Here is a 21,556-nt window from a genome sequence, read left to right as displayed (position 1 = left end):
CAGGCGGACCCTGCCCATTTTACCATTACTTTGAAGTAATGAAGACTAGTGAAGACTCCCCACTGCCCCCTCCCAGGCCCCAAATCTTACCCATTGTGGCTGTAAGGTCACAGGCAATCTACAACCGCAGTGCGTTCCTTCATTTGAACAGTATGGATTTCTGGGTAACTGCAGAGAAAGAATGTTAAAATAAATAATCAATCAATCCTATTTTTGAGGATGAGGAAAATTTATTTCATCCAGGAACGTGAACACATAAAACACGTAAAAAAAAAAAAAAAAGTGTGAGAGTCCAACATATATTAAGTGAAGAGCCAACCAACTTCTAGGAAAATCTGATCTGAAACTCTAACAGCAGTTTAATGATATGAATTAGACAAAGAGATTTTTCATATTAAATGATCAAAGAAGGAAAATAAAAGAATCGTCTCGATGCCCATGGTTCATTTAACAAATTTCAGCATTCAAAATTGACGAAAACAGACAAGCAATACCAATCTCAAAGAACTAACAGGAAAAGAATAATTCCCAAATGTGACAAAGAAAGTTTACTTCAAAGCAATGACCAGCATCGTATGTTACAGTGAAACATCGGGGACATTCCTTTAAAGTCAGGAGAAGAGCATTTCCTGCCACCAATATTAGGCAATGCTTTTCTAGAAGTTCTCATTAGGATGTACAAGTAATGGAAATGGGAAGATAAAATTAACATTATTTGCAGATGACTGATTGCTTACAGACAGAATGCCAAAAATTAGCCATGTAATCTACCAGAAGTACTAAGAACTCATCACATCGGCTGATTATAAAAATATAAAAAAAAAATACGTGCAACAGCGCTCATTTCATGTGCGGGTATGTTGTAGTAGCAACTGCTCTTCACAGCAGTAATGAAGCATTTTAAGTGGCTAAGTGTGAAAACTGTCATAGGACTTAAAAGAAAACCGTAAAATTTTACTGAGGAACAAAGAGGCAACTTGAACAAATGTCTTTTTATAAAAGTTTTCTGTATTATAAGCTCTCAGTTCTCTGAATTTTAATAAAGATCTTTACAGAATTTTTGGAGGAAAAAACTTACGTAAATGGACAAAAATTTCATGTGGCAATATAAAGCAATTAAAGGGATAAAATGAGATAGAATTGGGGGGGACAATAAGCAAAATCTTAGCAGTGATTTTTCTCTGGGAAGGCTCACGGGTGATTATTTTAATATTTCATTTGTAATTTTCTGTATTTCCAGATGTTCTAAAATGTTCTAAAATAACAAAAACCCATATAGTAATTATTAAACCCCTTGTTTTAGGAGATCTAAGAGGTTATAGGTTGCCTGTTAGGTTACTAAAAAATGGAAATTCAAAGCATTCCATTTCACAGTCTCAGAAGTTGGTTTTACTGTGGGTTTTGGGGGCATAATTAATGAATTATTTGACTTAATGGAATAAATTTCATAAATGTTTTTGGCATATGGGGAAATACCATAACTCAAATTTAATATATTATGAAAAAGAGAAGGAAATAAAATGATATATATATGATATTAAAGCAATGACATATCACAGTATCCATAAAATATGAGACATCCAATGAAGTCTGTGGTAGTCTAGGTACTGATTCCCCAAACTGAACACAAATACAACTTGCAAATTGCAGAACAATTCTTATACCAAATCCTATCTTTGTGTTTACTTTGTCTGACTTGACTCTTGGTTCCAAAACCTCAAGTTAATTATAAAATTCATATTTCTTTGTTTTAAACATAATAGTCAAGTTTTTTGAAAAGGAGTTCCATATCATGAAAAGATTATATGTGGGCAGCCTGAGTTCCATTTCTGAGTCTGCCACTAGTCATTTGTAAAATAAAAGAATTTGTTTCAGTGATGCATGGGACCCTTTCTAAGGGACGTTCTAAGAAATATGGATTTTTTATATTATGAGAGAAACATATTTTAGGCATAAGTCTTCCCATCATGAGACATTTTCCATAAATTACTTTGGAAACAGGCAGGCCAAAGAGAATAAATATTTTCATTGAATCAAAATATACATAAATATAAATAATATTATTAATATTTGCTATCAACATAACATTTCAAATCATCTACTAAAATTTTGTCTACTGGTACCTTATTACAAATTTCTAATATAAATAGAAAAATTTAGGCAAAAAGTCCAATGTACAATTCCCAAATGGTGAGGAAACACTACCTTGTATAGTAAATAACTCCCTCAATATTTGATTCCTGCTAAAAACATCCAGATTCCATTTAGCCTCTAATAGCAAACATCAGGAAAAAAAAAAAAAGCAACTTACTTTTTTCAAAGGGTTAAATGTTAAATGTTGAAAACAAGAACAATAGACATGAAAGCAATGACAAGCTACATACAATACTCACCAACTCAGCTGCGTTTTGTTCAACATCCACAGCGTGCTCCTGCTGTTTTCCATCCATTGTCCGAGGGGACTGGCGTCTCCAGTGGCGCTCCAAAGATATCTGTATTCACTTCGTGGATGAGAAGTTAGGAAATACTGAATTTATGTTAAATTAATAATCACATATTTACTCAATCTGGAATTTGCAAGCTAATAGTCATCTGTTTTCTGGGAAAATTTCCAAATTCAACCCCAAAGTAAACAATTTATGTTAGTTGGGAAAATGTAGATAGAAAAATGTGCTCCCTTCCCTAAATGACCTACAGAAAATGATCTCAACTTTAAGACTCTAGAATCCTGAGCAAATGTAAATCTTTGCCCTCCTTATTTCAGAAAACTTATTTAAAGTTGATTTCTCACAGGTTAGGAATTTAGCTTTTGCCTCTAAAAAAGCCCACAAAGTCACTCCTTAATTAGGAATATTGCCAAACTCTGTGCCTAAACAAGCAGAGGGATTATGGTGATGACTAATTTTAAAATTGTCCAAAAATAAGACAATATTGAGATTACTGGATCATGATAAATGGAGGTGATCGGTTAATAAAGTCTTCTGCACTGAAGTCAGTGGCTCAACTGAGATGGACAAGGGGGAAAAATACATTAAAACAGCTTTAACAAGAATTAAAGATAAAAACAGGAAATAAGTACATTTCAGTAGCTCTTAAGTACATAAATCGAGGATTATCCTTGGTAAATCTTGTCTGCTTCTTAGCACATGATATCTTGCTTTGGGCTATGAAATGATTTTGTCACTGTTTCTGATGATAATCTTTAAGATAAACGGGAACTAGAAAAGAAAGACTGTCTTTGGTACTTTTCTGTTTCTCACAAAAAAAGTGTCCATGATACAGCCTGCAAAACTGAGGTGGTGTTCTACCACAGTCTGAGAGCTGATCTGCTCTGACCCTTTGGCAAAGTGACCTGCAGAATAGATCTTCAGGTTGCAAAGCCAATAGATGCTGTGGAGCAGAAATTCAATCCCTAATCTAAGTCAAAACCCCACGTAGAACCAGAAAATAGATTCTTCATACACGAACCTAATAGACGAATCACTTAGTAATCAGGTACTCGCATGCAAATAAGATATGAGGTACTATATGTGATTGGATTCACCTATGATCTTCTGGATTTCTTTTATAGTTCAGCTTTAAAACAATGTTCTATGACCATTATTTGAAAATTAAAAATAAAACAAGCATCTACACAGGATGCTTCATTATTCCACTTTAAATCCATCAACTTTAGTTTCCGTTACTCAGTGCCTCCAATTTACTGTCTTGCTTATCATTTTTTCATTAGGTTATGAAACATCTGACTTCATATACCTTTTTCCAGTTAGAAAAGTGATATAAGCCTACTTTGAAGATAAATCAGAAAATTTAAAGAAAATAATCGCCTATCCACTGTTGAAATTGTCTTGGTTCCTCCCAGACTTTGTCCAATGCATATGCAAGGATAGTCACTGTTTTCCATTTGTCTTAATGGTTTCAGAACAGCCTGTAAGGTTAAAAAGTAAGATAGTTTACTTCACCACACTTCCATTCTTAAGTATTTAGATTGTTTCTATTTTGCAGCTATAATATTCATTAAAATAATTTTTTTAAATCTGTTTTTCAAAATTTTGGATGGTTTCCTTAGTGGAGTTAAGTAGATCAAAAACTCTTGATTAAAAAAAAATTGCTAAGTTGATGGAAAAAATTGTACCATATCACACTGTCCCTGGCCCTGTTATAACACAGCCTTACTCACTGTGTTCTCTGTGCTCGAACAATTTGACCGTTTCCTTATCTTTGTTATCAGGTCACGGAAAAAATGGATGTGTGTGGGTGTGTGTGTATTTATATCCTTTGTTTTATAACTCTGAAAATAAACATATTTATAACCGTTTAAACATCATTCAGTAGTCATTTATAAAATATCATATATGTGTATATTCATATTTATGTTTATTCTTATTTCTGTTTTATGGCAGTTTAACTATTATGGGTCATTGGGTTTTTTTTCTAGTGAACATTTTATGTACCAAAGACTTTTTACCCTCTACGTTGCAAATATTTTTTCCAGCATTTTTTCCGTTTGTTTTTTTTTAGGAATGATTTTCTGACTTACCAAGTTTTTTGAAACTTAGGAGGTTAAACTATTCATCTCTGATTTTTACATTTTGATTTTCAACTATTAACTCTTCAGTGCATTTGAAATCAATTCTGTTTTCCCCCAAGTGTTTAACCAATTTTCCTAGAACAGTTTTTGCATAATTTTTTCTTCCCTATCAATATATGATAAATGAGTTTTTTCGTTGTAGATGATTTTAGTCAAGTTCTTATGAACAATGTAACCTAATTACAAACAAATTAAATTATTAGTATATAAAATAGATAAACAAGTTTCTACTGTACAGCACAGGGAACTATATTCAATATCTTGTACCAACCTATAATGGAAAAGAATATGAAAAGGAATATACGTCTGTATATGTATGACTGAAACATTATGCTGTACACCAGAAATTGACACAACATTGTAAACTGAATATATTTCAATTAAAAAAAAAAGAGCCAAGGACAACTAAAGGTTGTTTGTAGGCATTCTGGCTATCATATTCAGGGCACAGATATCTTGACAAATGTGATTTGAACATCCAAATTTGTCTGCTCTATTTGAGCATTAGGAGATTGGTCTACACATATATTATGACATTTATTAATAACTCATCACACACATAGGTGACATCCTGCTGTCTATTCTGCACTATCATGTCCCTGGGTCTCATCAACTAACATGGACATGTATTATAGTGTCCGTTTTTCAAGGGGGGGACCAGGCCTATTTTTTGAAATGAATGTCCTGAGTGGTCAGTAGCCAACTGCACAATTTACAAGAACTTAATCAATACTGGGTGACTAACTGATAAACTACTGGTTTAAGTTAAGAAAGTTCCATAAAAATAGCTAAAATAGTTTATCCTATCACATTTTCCTTTGAATTCTCAACGCAGCACAATGCTGAGTACACAGGAAATATCTCACAAGTATTTGTAGAATGAAATGGGTATCATTGGAAATATTTCCTATTAAAAGACAATGCTTAGCACAATGCATTCAGTTAACTCTTGCTAATTAATCTGGTGAATCAGAAAGATTGAGCTTCCCTTTAAGTTTTTCTTTGAATTGGAAACCTTGCTCAAAACCCCCATTTTCTACTAAACCCTGTCTGGTGAGCTGATGAGGAATCTGTAATCATGACCTCATTTTCTGATGATTTCACCTTCTAGCTCATATTTATAAAATTTGAACAAATGAAGAGCTCTGTTTTAACTTGACAGCTCTGGCATTTTACATTTATTTTGTGACTAAACACAGTGCAGCTTATACTTGGATAAAGGTACTCACCTCTTTGAGCGCTCAAAGAAGGGTGCCAAACCCCACAAACCAGTTGGTGATATTAGGGAAGGCATTCATAGGGTTCCGAGCTAAACTGAGTTTCAAATGATGGGTAAGAAATTAGCCAGGTGAGGAAAGAAGAGTGAAAGCTCCGGGAAGAGTCAGCAGCCTATAAAGAAACTGGTGGAACGTTAAGAAGTTCATTAGGAGTAGGCTGGAAAGAAAAGAAGGAGCAGATCTCATGCAGGGAACTAGATTTTATTCTGAAGGCTATTTGAAGCCACAGTATTCCTTTAAGCATGAGAATGACAAAACAGAAACTGTATTTTTGACAGCTTCCTCTAGTGAAGCAGGGAGAATGGGTTGAAAGGGCAAAAAAAGAGAGAGGGAGCCCAGGCTGGAAGTTGAGAAAAAGAACCAATTTTAAGAAATAGTAATGAAGATATGGTATGTTTATACAATGGAATACTATTCAGCCATAAAAAACAACAGCATAATACCATTTGCAGCAACGTGGATGTTCCTGGAGAATGTCATTATAAGTGAAGTAAGCCAGAAAGAGAAAGAAAAACACCATATGAGATCGCTTATATGTGGAATCTAAAAAAAAAAAAAGAAAAAAAGAAAAAGAACATAAATACAAAGCAGAAGCAGACTCATAGACATAGAATACAAACTTGTGGTTGCCAAGGGGGCGGTAGGTAGGAAGAGACAGACTGGGATTTCAAAATTTATAGATACTGACAGGCATATGTAGAATAGATAAACAAGATTATACTGTATAGCACAGGGAAATATATACGAGATCTTGTGGTAGCTCACAGCAAAAAAAAGTGACAATGAATATATGTATGTTCACGTATAACTGAAAAATTATGCTCTACTCTGGAATTTGACACAACATTGTAAAATGACTATAACTCAATAAAAATGCAAAAAAAAAGAAATAGTAAAGAGGTGAAATCAATGTCCTTTATAAATTTATGGCTCAATCTGACATCCAAAATTAAATTTTCAGCTGATAGGATTTTCGACGTACATGGTTTTGTGAGTGACCTAGCTTATATTAATGGCTGAAAATGTCCACTAGTGTGTCTAATGAGCTTATTGGGAATTCTAAGTTCATATAAACATGAAATAAGTGTATATTTTACAAAATCTGTTTTCAGCTGTGCTACGTGGAATCCCTCTTTGCCAATGGATAGCAGAGTGGCTGTCATCTTTCCTGAAGCAGTAGTTTTTCCATTTCTCCATGCCTACATCACCGAGGCAGTTTCTCCAGTCTCCTGCACTGTCCTCAGTCTTTCTCATGAGCACCTAGTGTCAATCCATGAAGAAGATCCTGTGAGTGGGTACAAACTCCCCTTGTGTCTGTGGCTCCCAGTGCTTTTGTGTTCTCACACTAGCTCAAATTCAGCCTTGAGAAATTTCATAAAAATTTTTGGTTGAAATTCTACCTGCTTGTATGGTAACCCCAGCACTTGGGTCCCATCTGTCCTCGGAGGCACCTGTCTTTATTTGAATTTCAGGCTAGTAGGTTGCCCTGTGCTTTCAGTTCTCTGATGGTTTCAAAAATGTAATGACTTTGTGGATTATCCATCTTTTTTGTTGTTGTTGGAGTGGAAGTGATGTTCTTTTCAACTTTCTACATCTTGGTACATTGATGTTTTAGGCAACTTACCTAACTGCTCTGAATTGCAACTTTCTCCTTCATAAAATAAGGACATTAACACTTACCTCATTGAATTGTCATGAGGATTTTCTGAGATGTAAAGGACGTAGACCACAATAGGTGCTTATTAAATGTAAGTCCACTTTAAAATTGCCCACCCGTGTTTATTAGGAGCTCACTAAATCTCCGTTGCATCAATCATGTTACTTCTACACACTTTAATGACTGGGTGGTAATTTTGGTATCCCTTTCATACAACCCATTTCAACACAAGTTTTCACTCCTTCCAAAATCAAAATAATTGATTGGGGTGACGGGGATGACAAGATTTTAACCAGTGCACCTGAGCAAAGCAGGTCTAGTGTTATATGGGAGTGCATGAGATTTCTTTTGCCTTTTATTCATCTAATTGGTTCATTTAGCCAACATTGGGTATGAGACTCCTACTATGTGCAAGGCTAGATAGCATTCCAGCCTGGCCTTTAGGGTCCTATTCAGCTTAGAGGAGAACACGACAAGGTGGGAAAGGTTCAATGCAATTGGAAATTATACTCAGAAGCAGACCCCAGTGCAGGGTAAGAAAGAGAGAATATGTTGAAATCGGAATGAAGTGATGACTTCAGTTCCCACTCTACCTCAGAGCAAGGAAAGGAGGCACCATCGAAGAACTTCATGAAGCAGGGCTGTTGTGAGCCCTGCCTTCCTCACATACCCCGCCCCTCTGCCATCTGCTCCCACGTTCACTTCACCGCGTGGACAACCTGAGTGGCCCAAACCTCTCCACTCAAGACCACCTTTCCTAATTGTCCCACCCTAGTCCCAGCTCTCTGCTCAAAATATTCCAGGGGGTGTCATTGTCACAAAACTCATGAAACTATTTTCAAAAGAAAAAAATGTGCTAGGTAGGTGGTCTGCATTTGCTGAAAAGAGAATCCAATTTTCTTTAATGCCATTTTTTTCCAAAAATATTTTTCTGAGAAAAAATTAATAGTAGAAAATTTAGAAAATACTGAAAGGTCTAATCAAGCAAAAAAAAAAAAATGCCTAGAACCTCACTATTTGATAAAATGATTTTTTAGTATATTTCTGTCTTTTTATCTTGAAATTTCACTATATATTTTATAATCTGCTTTTTCACCATGTTTTCAAGGTATTGGAACATAATATGACTCTACTGTATTTCACCATGTAATCCTTCTGCTTCTGCTTTGGGGTACTTGTTTTCTAATATTTTGTATTTGTAAGTAAATCTATTAAAAATTATTTGTACCAAAAATTACTTTCCTATGTTTTAGGCATTTCCTTAGTGTAGCATTCCAATAATTGACATCCCCTAACAAATGTCATAACATTTTAAAGCTTTCGGTACCTGTTGCCAAGTTCCTTTCTTCAGTGTATTTGGACTGATTAATAATACCATCAGCCAAATGTAGGTTTGTCCATTTCGCTTCCTGCTCAGCACTATTCAGTGTGTTTTATTTCCAAAGTCATTAAGGAAAAAAGGCATTTGTCATTTCATTTAAAAATTATTTATGTTGAAGACTTTTTATTACTGAATTATTATTCTGCTTTTTCATATTTTCTATTAATACCCTTGGTACATGTAATTAAAGAGACCTCAGTGATTTTCTGAGTGTAATTATCTTTAAGCTTTTAGAATAACATTCTCTTCAGGGGAAAGAGTGTACCTCTACCTACTGCAGACATTATGGTTTGTTCCTCCAATTCCAAGGAATTACAGCTATAGGAGAAAAACGCTCATTCCTTGGAGGACTTTTTAGTGTATCTTGAAGAAAATGAAGGTGGCAAAAGAGGAACTTTTCTAAAAGGCATAAGGCTTTAGGTTGCATAAGCTCAGAGTCGAGCCCCCATGCTGCTACTTATTGCTGGAACGGGTGAATTATTCAAAAAAATCTAGTTTAACCAAAATGAAAATCAGAGTTAGAAAGGCCTTCCTTTGTCCTCTTAAAGTGACTTAATCATGACACAATGTTGAATTGATGAAAACACATCAAAAAATGTGTTAATAGTTGTTCCATTTTTTACTGGGGTGAAATCTCTGCCTTTTGAGAAGAATCTCTTGGCTCCATTGAGCTGTTTCAATATATCTGAATTTCAGCCAGTATTGGCGATGGCCCAGCAAAGGACTGTTATCTTCACTTGAAACGTCAACATCAGCCTTCTGGAAGCAGGCTTTTGATATTAGCTTTGAGAAAGAAATTTATAGCAGCTGCTTAGTTACCTTTTGTCCTGATACAGTTGCAGTTGCTATGACTCAAGCAATGACAATCCTAAATGAATTATGTTAAATCTTTAGCTTCACAGCCGGCAGCCCCACCCTTTCCCCTAGAGCGGGAACAGATGTGCTGATCAAAACAGAATCATAAATTGTCACGTTCTGGACTTGGTGGCCAAGATGGTGGCGTAGATCGAGCCTGATCTCGCCTCCTCCCATGCACACAGCAAACTTACTCCTAGATTGCCAAGTTCTGGTGGCATTCTACCTCTTTCAGTCAGATGGCTGAGAAGTCATCTTAAATTAGTAAACAGGAAAGAGATTGAATTGTGAGCCAATATTAAGCAAATCTGAAAAGGAAATAAATGAAGGATAATTCAAGAAAATCAAAGATTATTGGCATAAACATTAACCCAAGTGAGAAAACCAGAAAAACCATGCCAAGGCAACTGAAGCAAACAAGAGATACAGCAGCATCCAGGAGAACTGAAGCTAAAAACAAAGACCAGAGTCCACCAGGTGCAGCCTTGAAAAGAAGTCAAGTAGAGAAGATTTGGCCACACTCTCTCTTATGTTAGAAAACTGTGTTCCATTTAGCTGGAAAGCAGGGCTTCATCTGTCTTAGAACGGTTGTAATCAGAAGTACAGTCTGGCAGCTAGCTAAAATCATTGTAGATGTCTGTGATGCACCCACAAAAAATGTTTTAAATTTCTTGTAATTTTGCTAGGAAGGGAAAATATACTACAAACTTTCAAAGTAGCATATGATGAGATCTGGATATAAGTGACAAGGAAATGAGAAATACAGAAAAGGTACATAAAGTTTCAGTAGGTAACTAGTGGGAGAATCCAGAAAGGTGCTTAGGCCAGAAACTAGGCCTGCCTTCTCGGGAAGGACCTGCTGAGAGTTGTGAACGAGAGCACAATCTCAGCTACCCCTGGGAAGGGGCAAGTCTCAGTCCCCAAGCAGCTCCTGGCATCCCTGGGCAGGACTCAGGCAAATTATCCATCCTAAAAGGACCAGACCAGGAGAGCAGTGCCTCCTAGCAGGTGTCCAGAGCATGCGCTCAGGACTGCAGCACATGCCAGGGGCTGCCCAAGGAAAGCAGGGCCATAGGCTAGGAGGCTGAGGTTCAGAAGTGGGGATTCCATCCCCAGAGATGGGAACAAAACGGGATGGAAGCAAAACTAGGGCAAGGTTCCAGGCCCAGTAAGAGGATGGTGGGGAAAGTAGGATATGAAAACAGAAAATCGGAATGGAGGACAAAAAGAGTCATGAGCCTACCGCTGTCCTGCTGTGAGGAACTGGAGGACGAAACTCCAGTGCGTGGGTGGGCAAACGTGCCTCAGTGCACTGCCATGTGGGACCAGCTCTGACTCTGGGACCCCAGTAGAAACATCATACCCCTCTCAGGGCTGCAGCCAAGATGGTTCAGAGCCCAGCGTAGGGCCTTGATTTGAATATTTGGAGTTCTTCTCACCCAAATGCCATCTTCATAACTACAACATCTTAAGCGAATAGATGGATAATTTTGTCTCTGCCCCACAGGCAACATTTGGCGATGCCTGAACACATCTTGAGTTGTTACATCAGGGGGTAGATGCTACTGGCATCTAGTGGCGAGAGGGCAGAGATGCTGCTAAATATGCTACAGTGTACAGGACAAGAATGAAATGACCCCAAATATGGACAGTGTTGAGGCTGAAAAAACTTGATATAAAGTATTCCCAGCCTTCACTCCTGGCACTTGCTACTTTCAACAACCTTCTGGCACTTGTTACTACTGGAAACTATTCTTTGTTTATGCATCTGCACATTTATTGCCTATTTCTCCTATTGTAACGTGAACTCCTGTAGCTGCAAACTCGTTCTTCTTGTTCGCTGCTATATTCCCAGAACCTGACATGCAGTAGGTACGGAATAAATGTTTGCTGCATGAATAAGTTGAAATGAATGAATGATAGAATCAATGCATGAAAAAGGGCAAAAATGCAAACCAAAGAAACTTTGACTTCAAACTCCGTTGGTATGAAGAAGGTTCAGAAGAGTTCCTAATTCGGTTCAAAGGCATGTTCAGCCACGCAGTAATTCTATTATATGTATGTGTGTTAAGGTTTCCACTGGAGTGTAAGTTCCTTGAGGTCAGTGTCCAGATCTTCCTCATCTCTAGCACAGAGCTGAAGCCAGTCATGGTGTCAGAGCACAGACTTTACAGCCAAGACACCTGTGAAACGTTACTCGTTTACAGATTATTGGGGATGTCAGTAGAAGCACCAGATTCAGCGCTTTAGGTCATGAGAATAACGTGCATTCCACAGGCAGTTAATGTAGAATCTGCATGTTTTTCTACCCTCCCCAAATTGCACCTGAGGTCACATCTCATCATTGCCAAATAAAAAGTTGTCACAGTTCGAAAAGTGAATACTCTGTCATTACATCATTTGACCTACACTTCATTTACCTGCATAAAGCCTGGTAAATGAGATTAAACAATCCAGTGGTTTATATTTGAGTAAAAGTGATGTTCCTCCTGCTTGTGTAAGACAAGAGCTCCCTACTGCACCCTTCCCTTCAGACAGCTTTAGGAATGATGAAATGACAAGCGAAGATGATCATCTCCAAATAGTTAAAATAGAGAGAAAACTTCCAAATAATGTTCAGCAAATACATTAATGCTGAGAAGAGAAACAAATAGAAATTTCTTTAGTTGTGGAAAATAATGCAACATAAAAAATTTCTTCAGTTGTGGATATTTTTAGAACAGAGGAAAGACTAGAGTGTATGGTGGATTACAAACTGACCATGTGGTAAAAACAACATTATAGGAAACATAAATATGAGCCAAATGTGTGAAAATTCCTTATAATCTTTGCCTGGTATATAGTAGTTTATTAATAATTACTATTTTTCTTCCCCATCCATCACCCCCACCTGGTTCCTCTTCCAAGGATCAACAGTGACATGAAGCCTTCATTAGGTACTAATGAGAACTTATGACTCTCGATTTATGGGAACTGTGAACACTCAGAAAATAAAGTACATTACTAAAAGGTAGAAAGTAAGTCTTGTGAAAAAAATTAAAAGAATTGAAATGATTCATTCTAAACAAAAATGGGCTAAAGTGTCTTATTAATACTAATATTTAAGAGCTAAGTATTCTTCTCTTGCAGAATCAGACCTTTACAATTATCTTTCAAATATAAATATTTGAAATTTGAAATAAATATTTATTGGGGTCTACCATATGCCAGATGGAAACAACAGCAAGTAATACAAAGGGTCTATTCTCATGTAGAATCTTAAGTAGCACAAGTCAGCTAGCTTTTATCTGTTTATTTAACGTGTATTTCTTAAGGACCAATTATGTTACAGGCTAAAGAAATCTTATCATTCCTTATAAAATAAGCTGTATATGTATTTATTTACAAATATGGGTAAGCTTCAGATTATTTATCATTCTGATGGCAGAGCTATGAAAGAATTAGAAGATGGTAATTCAAAATCAGAGATTAAATGGTCCAATCAGTGATGTTTTAAATAACTCATAAGACATTCTTAATCAAAACAGTGAAGGGGAAAGGAAACGCCTTTGTGCATTATTAGAAATCTAAACTAATGCATTTACTAAAATGGAAATATATCCAAGCACATGTAATTAAAACAACTCCATCAGTAAAAATTAATAATGAGTATCTACTGAGGTCCAAGCTTGAGACTTTTCAAATGGTTTAGAATTTTCACAGAAGCTTTAATTTAAAACCTTCTTGAAAATATTTTTTCACTATTTGGTAAATGAAACATTCCTCTCTTGATCATATATATAATTGGTTAAGTAAGTTTTTTGTGTACATAGCTAGGTCTGTAAGTGTCGGGGTTTTTTGCATACCTAGAACATGATTCAATTTTTAATACTTTTAGTCAGAATTTGTGTTGCTCTAGTGTCATTCTAGATTATGACCTTTGAACCAGTGATTCTCAAACCTGCCTGGACATTAAAAACATCTGTAAAGTTTTTTAAATTATTTTAAATTAAATTAAAATATAGATGTTCCAATCTAAAGATCTTGATTTAGTAAATCTGGGGTATCATCAATTACAGTTTAAATCTGCTAGAATTATGAAGATTTCAAAATTAACTGAGTCTAAATCAATGAATTTACTGCTTAATCTGCATTTTCTTCTGTATCTTCTGTACTTAAGCATATAGTTGGGACTTAAGACATGACTTTAATTAGTTGATTTACAAGATTGCAGAAAATTAATCATTTAATTTTAAAATAGAGATTCAAATACACTTTCAGTATTATTAATGCAAATAGAATATGGCTGCCTAAAAGGTAATTACAATCTAAAGAAAAACTGAAAAAACATAAGAAAATTTACCATAAAGGAAAAAATTATAAATTCTAAAATTTTCTCTGCATAAACTTATTTAAATCTCCCCCATATAAAATTTGTTTTTTATGTGTGTAATTTGTCTACAGAGGAATGCAATGCTCTGAACTGAAACCAATACATACAAAAATCAAAATTGCTAATTTTACTATAAGATTTTATACAACAATTTCTTAAAGACTTTCTAAATGAACAAATTGGGTTACTTTTTCTGTATAAAATTATATTATTTTCAACTACAGAAACAAGAGAAGACTCTTACAGCTTAGGTGTTCAGTTATTTAAAAATAAAAACAGTTTTAATAGTTTTAGAAGTCCTAAGTGTCGATGCACTGAAAATTAAGGTAACTATTCCATTATTCACTGTCTTCAGTGGCATCATGGTAGCTGCTACAGGTATAATGTGGGAGTGGCAGTGGACATGGACTCAAGCTATTGAAGAGTCAGCTACAATTTGGGGAAAGAGCCAGTGAGGGAAGATAGCTGTAGATTAATTGGCAGCGAAAATAGCTAAAGGATGACTTGCTGTGGAAGAGAACATTTTGATGATTTCGGGTAGTTCTATTAGAGCAAAGTGATAACGGTGGCATCTGTAGTTACAGCTTCAGATGCACGCGTGGAGATTACAGGAGAGAGGGGGCCGCTGTTCCGCAGGCTGCGCAGAAGTCACAGTAATTGTAGATGCAGTGGGAATGTAGTGGTTATAGCTCCAGTTGAAGTGAACGTAGTTGTGCAACAGCGGGAGAGGTGGAGGAAGTCGTGATTATTTTGGTTGCCAGCTGAGACTAATCTATAATCTGTAATCTACTAATAATATCCTGTTATGAATGTGGTAGCAGTTGTGGGTTCTGGTGAAGTGGGGGCAGCTGTGGTTTCACTTGAAGTGGCGGTGGTGGCTGCTGTGGCTGTACGCTAACTAGAAGTGGTGGGGGCTGTAGGTGCAGCGGAAGTGGTGGCTGTGGCTATATTTTCAGTGGATGCAGCAGAGGTAGTAGATTCTGTTGAGGTGGTTGTAGCCGTCAGTCCAGCTGAACTGGTGGTCACAGTAGGTTGAGAAGTAGTAGCGGTTGTTCCAGGAGTGGTAACTGCAGGCTCCCTACTCATAGTTGGTACCTGGATAACAATGGAAGGACTGCCATTCCCCCCGTTATTCACCAGGCATATTATGAGTACTCCAATTGCTGTTGTTATCACACAGGCTAAGAGACAAGCCAAAAAGACTTTCCACAGAGACCCATTATTGCAGGAATTTTCCTTCACCTAAGAAGAGCGTAAATAAAAATATCAGTAATGACCAAAAATGTTCGTGATTTGTCACCTCTTTTGTGTTATTTATAATCTAGTGCATTAGCATAACTTGAATCCATTTATGTCTCTGAAGAAAGTTAAGCTTAAAGTCCAAGTTTTTATCCAGATAGAAGTAATTGCATGGTTTCTCTAACATTAGAATAAATCAAAATCTGCCAAAATCTCATATTCTTTTATTTTATTTTCCAATGATGAGTATGGGGACTTTTGTCTTTTCACATAAGCAGAACAACACTTTCATGGTAAAAATATATATATATATATATATATACATACACACACACACACGTACGTGTATATACAATCGTATATATTAGATGCAGTATAGTGCAGGTTTTAAGATCAAGAGCTTTGAAGTTCAGCATCTTTGGAGTTGAACTCTCGCGCTGCCACTGATTAGATGTGTAGCATTTGGCAACTTTATCTTTCTAAACCTCAGTTTTTTCATAAGGATAACAATACCTACCTAATAAGAAAGATGAGAGGATAAAATAAGACAAAAAGTTCCTGGTACTTGGAAACCTATATACATTTTCATTTGTCCAACATGATTGATTATTTTGTTATCACTTGGATGAGAGCAAGACCCTCAAGGAATGGACACAACACTCGTGCCTTTCGGACAGACTAAAGCAGGTCCTAAATGTCGCAAAATATGGGCCACTGTATTTGTTCAAAGGCCAGGGTTTCATGCAAAGGGTAGCAGCTCCAAGGCGGCAGGTGCAGAATGAGAACAGGGGTCACCACGGCCAGGAAAATGAGGACCACTAGGACTAAGTTAGCCCCAGGGGAAAAAAAATCATCTTCTTTACTTTGATCTTGGGTTCTACAAATGACACTCAAGAAAAGAAGGTGGCAAAAAGGTTTATGCACATCTGGGAGGAGTCTACAATACTGCTTTAAGAAAATATTATAAAAGAGCAGCTTAGTGAAATAAAGTGCACATAACCAGACAATAGGACACCTATGTTATCCTCCTGTCTCGGCCACTTCCAGCAAGCAATGCGAGTTTTGGCAAATCTCTTCAATTTCCTCGGTCACATTTTCCCTGATTATTAAACATTTTCCCTGATTATTCAGGGACAATCTAGTCCCTGAATGGGACTAGATTAGTCATTCTCATCACTAGTGGCACATTAGACTCACCTGAAGCTTTTAAAAGACACTGATACATGGGCCCCACCCTCAGAGTTTCTCATTTAATTAGTCTGTGGTGGGGCTCAGCCGTCTGTATTTCTTAAACAATCCCTGGGTGATTCTAATACACAGTTAGGGTTAAAAACTACCAGACTAGATGTTATCTAAGACCTCTTTCAATTCTATGATTGATATGAATCTCTTTCTACCTTTGCAAACAAGAAGAAACATTTTCTACCTCTATCCATTTTTAGTTCATTTATTTTTTTCACATTGACCTAGTAACAGTATCAACAGTTTATATTTTTTTTAATCCAAAATCAAGAAACAAGGCTCAGACTCTTTCTACTGAACCTCTAAAGCAAGGTTAAGCAATGGAAGGTAGAAATCCAGAGTCAGGATAACCCAGCCTGCTAAGCAGAATTAAATAATTTATAGTCAATGTCAAGTTTCTATATTAGAGCTGAAGATGTAGAGATGCAGTCCCGAGGTAGTTAATTCAGCCAGCAGAAAAGATCAAGAACCAAGGAGAGCTGGATCCAGTCTTCAGAGTCAGTGGAGAAAATATGGAGAACAGAGCCAGGGTTCTATGTCAAGGTCATATGCCCCAGAAGTCAGAATCAAGAGAGCTACAGAGTCACAGACAGGCTCAGAGGCTGGAACAGCTTAAGAAAATAAGGTGATCACAATAGATTAGGATCCTTGAAGTTTTAAATATGACCCAGTCTCTCATCAGAGTCTAATGTGTGAATTAATCTCCATATTGCTGACATATTTGTTCCCCTACCCCTTCCCAATCTTGCATTTGTACTTTAATTTATTCCTTTTATTTTCATATATGTTCTCTCATATATGTGAATATCTGAGTCCCCAGCTAGAATATTACCTCATTGAAAACAGAGGTTATCAAATATCCTCCCTCTTGTAAATTGCCTCACAGTGACATATAATTATACTGAGAATACAGCAAATGCTTAACATAAATGTAGGTGAATTAAATGATTACTTTCTGGGAAAAATTAGACCAAATACAGACCCATATTGAGCACATCCCAACCTGGGTAAAAGCTGCTATAGCAAACATTACCTGTGCATGGGACAAGTCTGTGAGTGGGTATCCTGACTGTGCAAGGACTCCCGGGTTCACGCAGACCCCAGTTAAGCTGGAAGGGACATCACCAGTTACGCCATTTGAAGGTGGACACCAGCACACGGAGCTGTGAGCTTCTTGGTCATTTGAGCATGTGACTGGCTATAGAGATGAAGCATTAAGTGAATAGGAAGCCGTGGTATTGAATTTCTAAAATTAAATTCATCAGTCATAAAAAAACAAGAGTGTGACTTTTTAGAAAGAAAGAACAACAAAACTTTTTAAAGAAATAGATGTTTTCTCATCCTCTGAAGACAAAAAAGAATCTAGACAGATTATTCTATTCCATTTTAACTAATTTTTATAATATTTTAACCAATGTTTCAGATCAAGAATGTATATCGTCCCATCTTCTCTATCATATTACAAGCATGTATTTAATACTTTCACGTCCCGAGCTGCTGTAGGTGGAGCATATAATAGGAAGCCTCTATTCATAAAAGGAATAGAATGTCAGAGCTGAAAAAGTTCTTGGAGCTTATCAAGTACAACCTGTTACGGTCATTTTGGAAATGAACATTGAAGCAAAAAATATGTTGAAGTTATTATTATTACTATTATTATCTCATAATGACATAATAGCAAGAACTAGAGCCCAGCCCTTCCAGGGTTAAGGCCAGTGTAATTTCTACTCTACTACGCTATATATAGCATATTATTGTGCTAAACTATGATGATACGTTAATGAAAAATTCTTACACAAAGAGAATCCTTTGCATAATCCACACTATGCTCTATGCAATGGAACTTGCGAACCCATGACAAGGACACAGAAGACACATCTTTGTGCGGTTTGTGACATGTCTTTGCTGGGTTCCTATTGGGCATAGAGCAGTATGAAAACAGTTCTCAACAACAATAAAAGTTCATATGCTAACATAAAAGGGATGTAAAACAGCTTTGTATATAATTTAAAAATACAATAATTGCTAAATATTGTTGAGGAAAAGAGGTAAGATTTGGAGGAAGAGGTGTATTAAAAGAGGAAAAAGAACAAGATAAAATGAAAATAGAAGAGGAGGAAGTTTAGGAATTTATGGATCTGGGACAAAAATTTTGTTACATCTCAAAGGTAGCACAGCATTGGCTGGGGCGGGGTGGTCTTCTCAGGATAATAACACTAACTTACCGGCTGTGAGGCGAGGGCATCTCTGCCACTTTCTGTGCATCTCCAAAAAAGGGGATACTAAGACTGCTCACTCATAGATTTGCTGTGAGGATTAAAGATTAATGAAAGGGTTGCTGGCGTACAGCAAGCATTCAGTGAGTACTGGCTATCATCATTGTTCGCATAGTGTCCGTGTCTTTATTCCTATGCTACAACTACTAGTTGTCTCTGATCATGTTGATTTGATAACCCATTAATAAACAGCTGTAAAAATGGCTGGCCCATCAACCAGTGAGTTCCATAAAACTATCAAACTAGAATTGTATAAAGTCATTGGTCCACTGGGAAATAGCATCAATAATACCAAACATAAATAATTCTTATTAAATATAGATAAGTTGGAATACTCTTGGCCGTAAACAGTTTACTAAGTTAGGTTTTTCTATAAATGTTATATCAAAGAAATAAAGAAAATGGCTCTATGTTTTATTGAATAAGATTAAACAAAGTCTGTGTTATCCACTGGGTAAATCTGAGCAAAACTGGACTTACCTTTAATAACAACCTTGCTTAGTTCCATAAGGGCTGGTTCCATTGCTTTAGTTATTACTCAGTTCACCTGTGGCTGATGAACTTGGGTGTTTTAATGTGCTTTGTAAACAAAGTAAAACTCACTCGCCAGGCCAGTTTTCCAGAATTTTCTGGCACTGTTGGAATCCCAACCCTTTCAAAGAAGGAAGATGATATGTGGCGTTTACGTGAAGGGTGGGGAACCTGTGAACTAAGCTCAACTTCAGAGAAACACTGAGCCAAGTGAGCTTTTTCCTGTGGTAGGGTTGCTCTGACTCTTGTACAGGTGAAGTCCCCACACAAAATTGGAATAATTGGAGAGCTGTGAGTAATGTTCAATGAGATAGTCAGCCTTAGCTAATAGTGGCCATGGGCAACTGAAGCATTAGCAATAGTTACCAAAGAAATTTCTATAGATTTCCCCCCTAATTTCATAAGGATTAACTTAAGTTCTCATATAATCCCAACAGAAAAACAAAACACTAAAATGGATTTTCTTTTGTTTATGATCTTTAAGTTATTCTTAAATTCTATTATTGAATTTGGTCTTAAGAGAAAAATATTTTTACTACTATGCTTTAAATATCCATGGTAATTAAAATGGTGTCAGCTATCCAGACAGACACCATAAAAAAAGTACTTAAGATAATATTTGTAGACATCTTCAAGTTTGTTGTTATCTAGAGACACTAACAAGATGATGAATACTTGGCTAAAGGGATTTTTTTTTTTTTTGGTCTGAATATTCTAGCATCCTGAAGATCCAATTATAGAATGTCAAAGTCAGAAGTGACAAAGAGAACAGCGTCAGGAGGGTCCTGTATATGGTGACACAAAAGGACAAACTCCTTTTCTCTCAGCAAACCGGGAATCCTCCAAGAGATTCTGTTATTTAACTAACACTTGTTGAACAACAGGATTTGATCTTCTTTGGCTTATTTTGTAGGCGATGAATCCAGGCCAGTTGCCACAGCTCCAACTTGCAAAGGCAAACTATTTCATCTATTCTTCAGTTCAGGCAAAGAATTTTAACTCACCATTTTAATTTTTAGCGCATTTTTATTCTTTGTTCTGATATTAAAGAGGCCACTTCTAACTACATAGTAAAGGCTTGATTCTTGGTGCAAAATATTTCAAAATAGACAAAATGATCATATTTTCATACAAAGGAGGCATTTTTAGAGGATTTCTTTTGTAAGTCAAAAGGGAATATCCAGGATTAGTATCTGGATTTCCAACATACTTAGGAATCTGAGTTCTGACAGGTTTAGAAATTATATACGAAATACAAGAATGAAATTGTAAAAATACAACTTCAAAGCTAAACCAAAATACCATTGGAGCTTTATGTTTACATGATGGTGAACACAGAAAGTTAAGTGAATTTATTTTATATTGTGGGGTCATTGAAACATTTCTAATGCTGTATATAAGTAAGTATATGAAATAACTTCCAAAGTATAGCATAGCAGAATATAGCATGAAAAGTTGAAGCAAAAACATTAATACACAGCTACTTTTCTTTTTGAAGAAGAATGCAAAGTTATGACATTGACTGCATTGTAGTAAAGAGATTAGATTGCTATTAAACGCTGAAAGTGAGATGGCAACATAGGCAAAATATTACAATAGAGCGACAATACTCACTGCCTGGTTTTCAGAGTGTTCAATATTCACCGCATATTTTCCATGCTTTCTGTTCATTTTTGAGCTTGCAATACTACAAGCTGAACTCCAAAAATATTCTTCAGTTCATGCATTGTGCTTTATATATGCAACACTGACAAATACTTGAAAGGATTGATGGAAAATCAACTCTGATACATCAGTGCAAGGTGGATTAAACTGAAGAGTAAATAATTATTCACTAAAACGAGATTCACCTTAGAGAAGGAAATGAGATACTAAGTATAGAAAAACACAATAAAGTTAATACTGCTTCTGAGACTTACTGTGACTCCCTGCTCAGCAATCCTCCTGACAGAGGGAAACACTGAAAATCTTACTCAATTCTTCCTCTTCCTCCTTTTGGCACCACCTGCCTTCCATTTTAGGACCAACCAAAGGGAAAATTCTGATGTAGAAGTTTGTCATTGCTTTTCCTCTATGCAAGCATGAATGCCCTGTCCACACTGTGAGCAATATTTCTTAGTCATCTATGATCTGAG

General features: G+C 36.2%; 1 protein-coding gene across 1 annotated transcript; it reads right to left on the bottom strand.

Moving 5' to 3' along the window:
- Positions 1 to 14,387: 14,387 nt before the first annotated feature.
- LOC105073997 (dynactin-associated protein) lies at positions 14,388 to 21,231 on the bottom strand. The gene is made up of 3 exons (XM_010961434.3): positions 21,036 to 21,231; positions 17,648 to 17,812; positions 14,388 to 15,375 (listed from the first exon to the last, which is right to left on the bottom strand). The coding sequence occupies exons 1-3, from the start codon at positions 21,090 to 21,092 to the stop codon at positions 15,028 to 15,030; spliced, it is 570 nt and encodes a 189-aa protein (XP_010959736.2). The 5' UTR covers positions 21,093 to 21,231; the 3' UTR covers positions 14,388 to 15,027.
- Positions 21,232 to 21,556: the final 325 nt, after the last annotated feature.

This window comes from Camelus bactrianus, chromosome 30, assembly GCF_048773025.1.
Source record: "Camelus bactrianus isolate YW-2024 breed Bactrian camel chromosome 30, ASM4877302v1, whole genome shotgun sequence".
Taxonomy (NCBI): domain Eukaryota; kingdom Metazoa; phylum Chordata; class Mammalia; order Artiodactyla; family Camelidae; genus Camelus; species Camelus bactrianus.
Note: the sequence above shows the minus strand (reverse complement) of the source record. Positions and strands in the feature narration are given on the sequence as shown.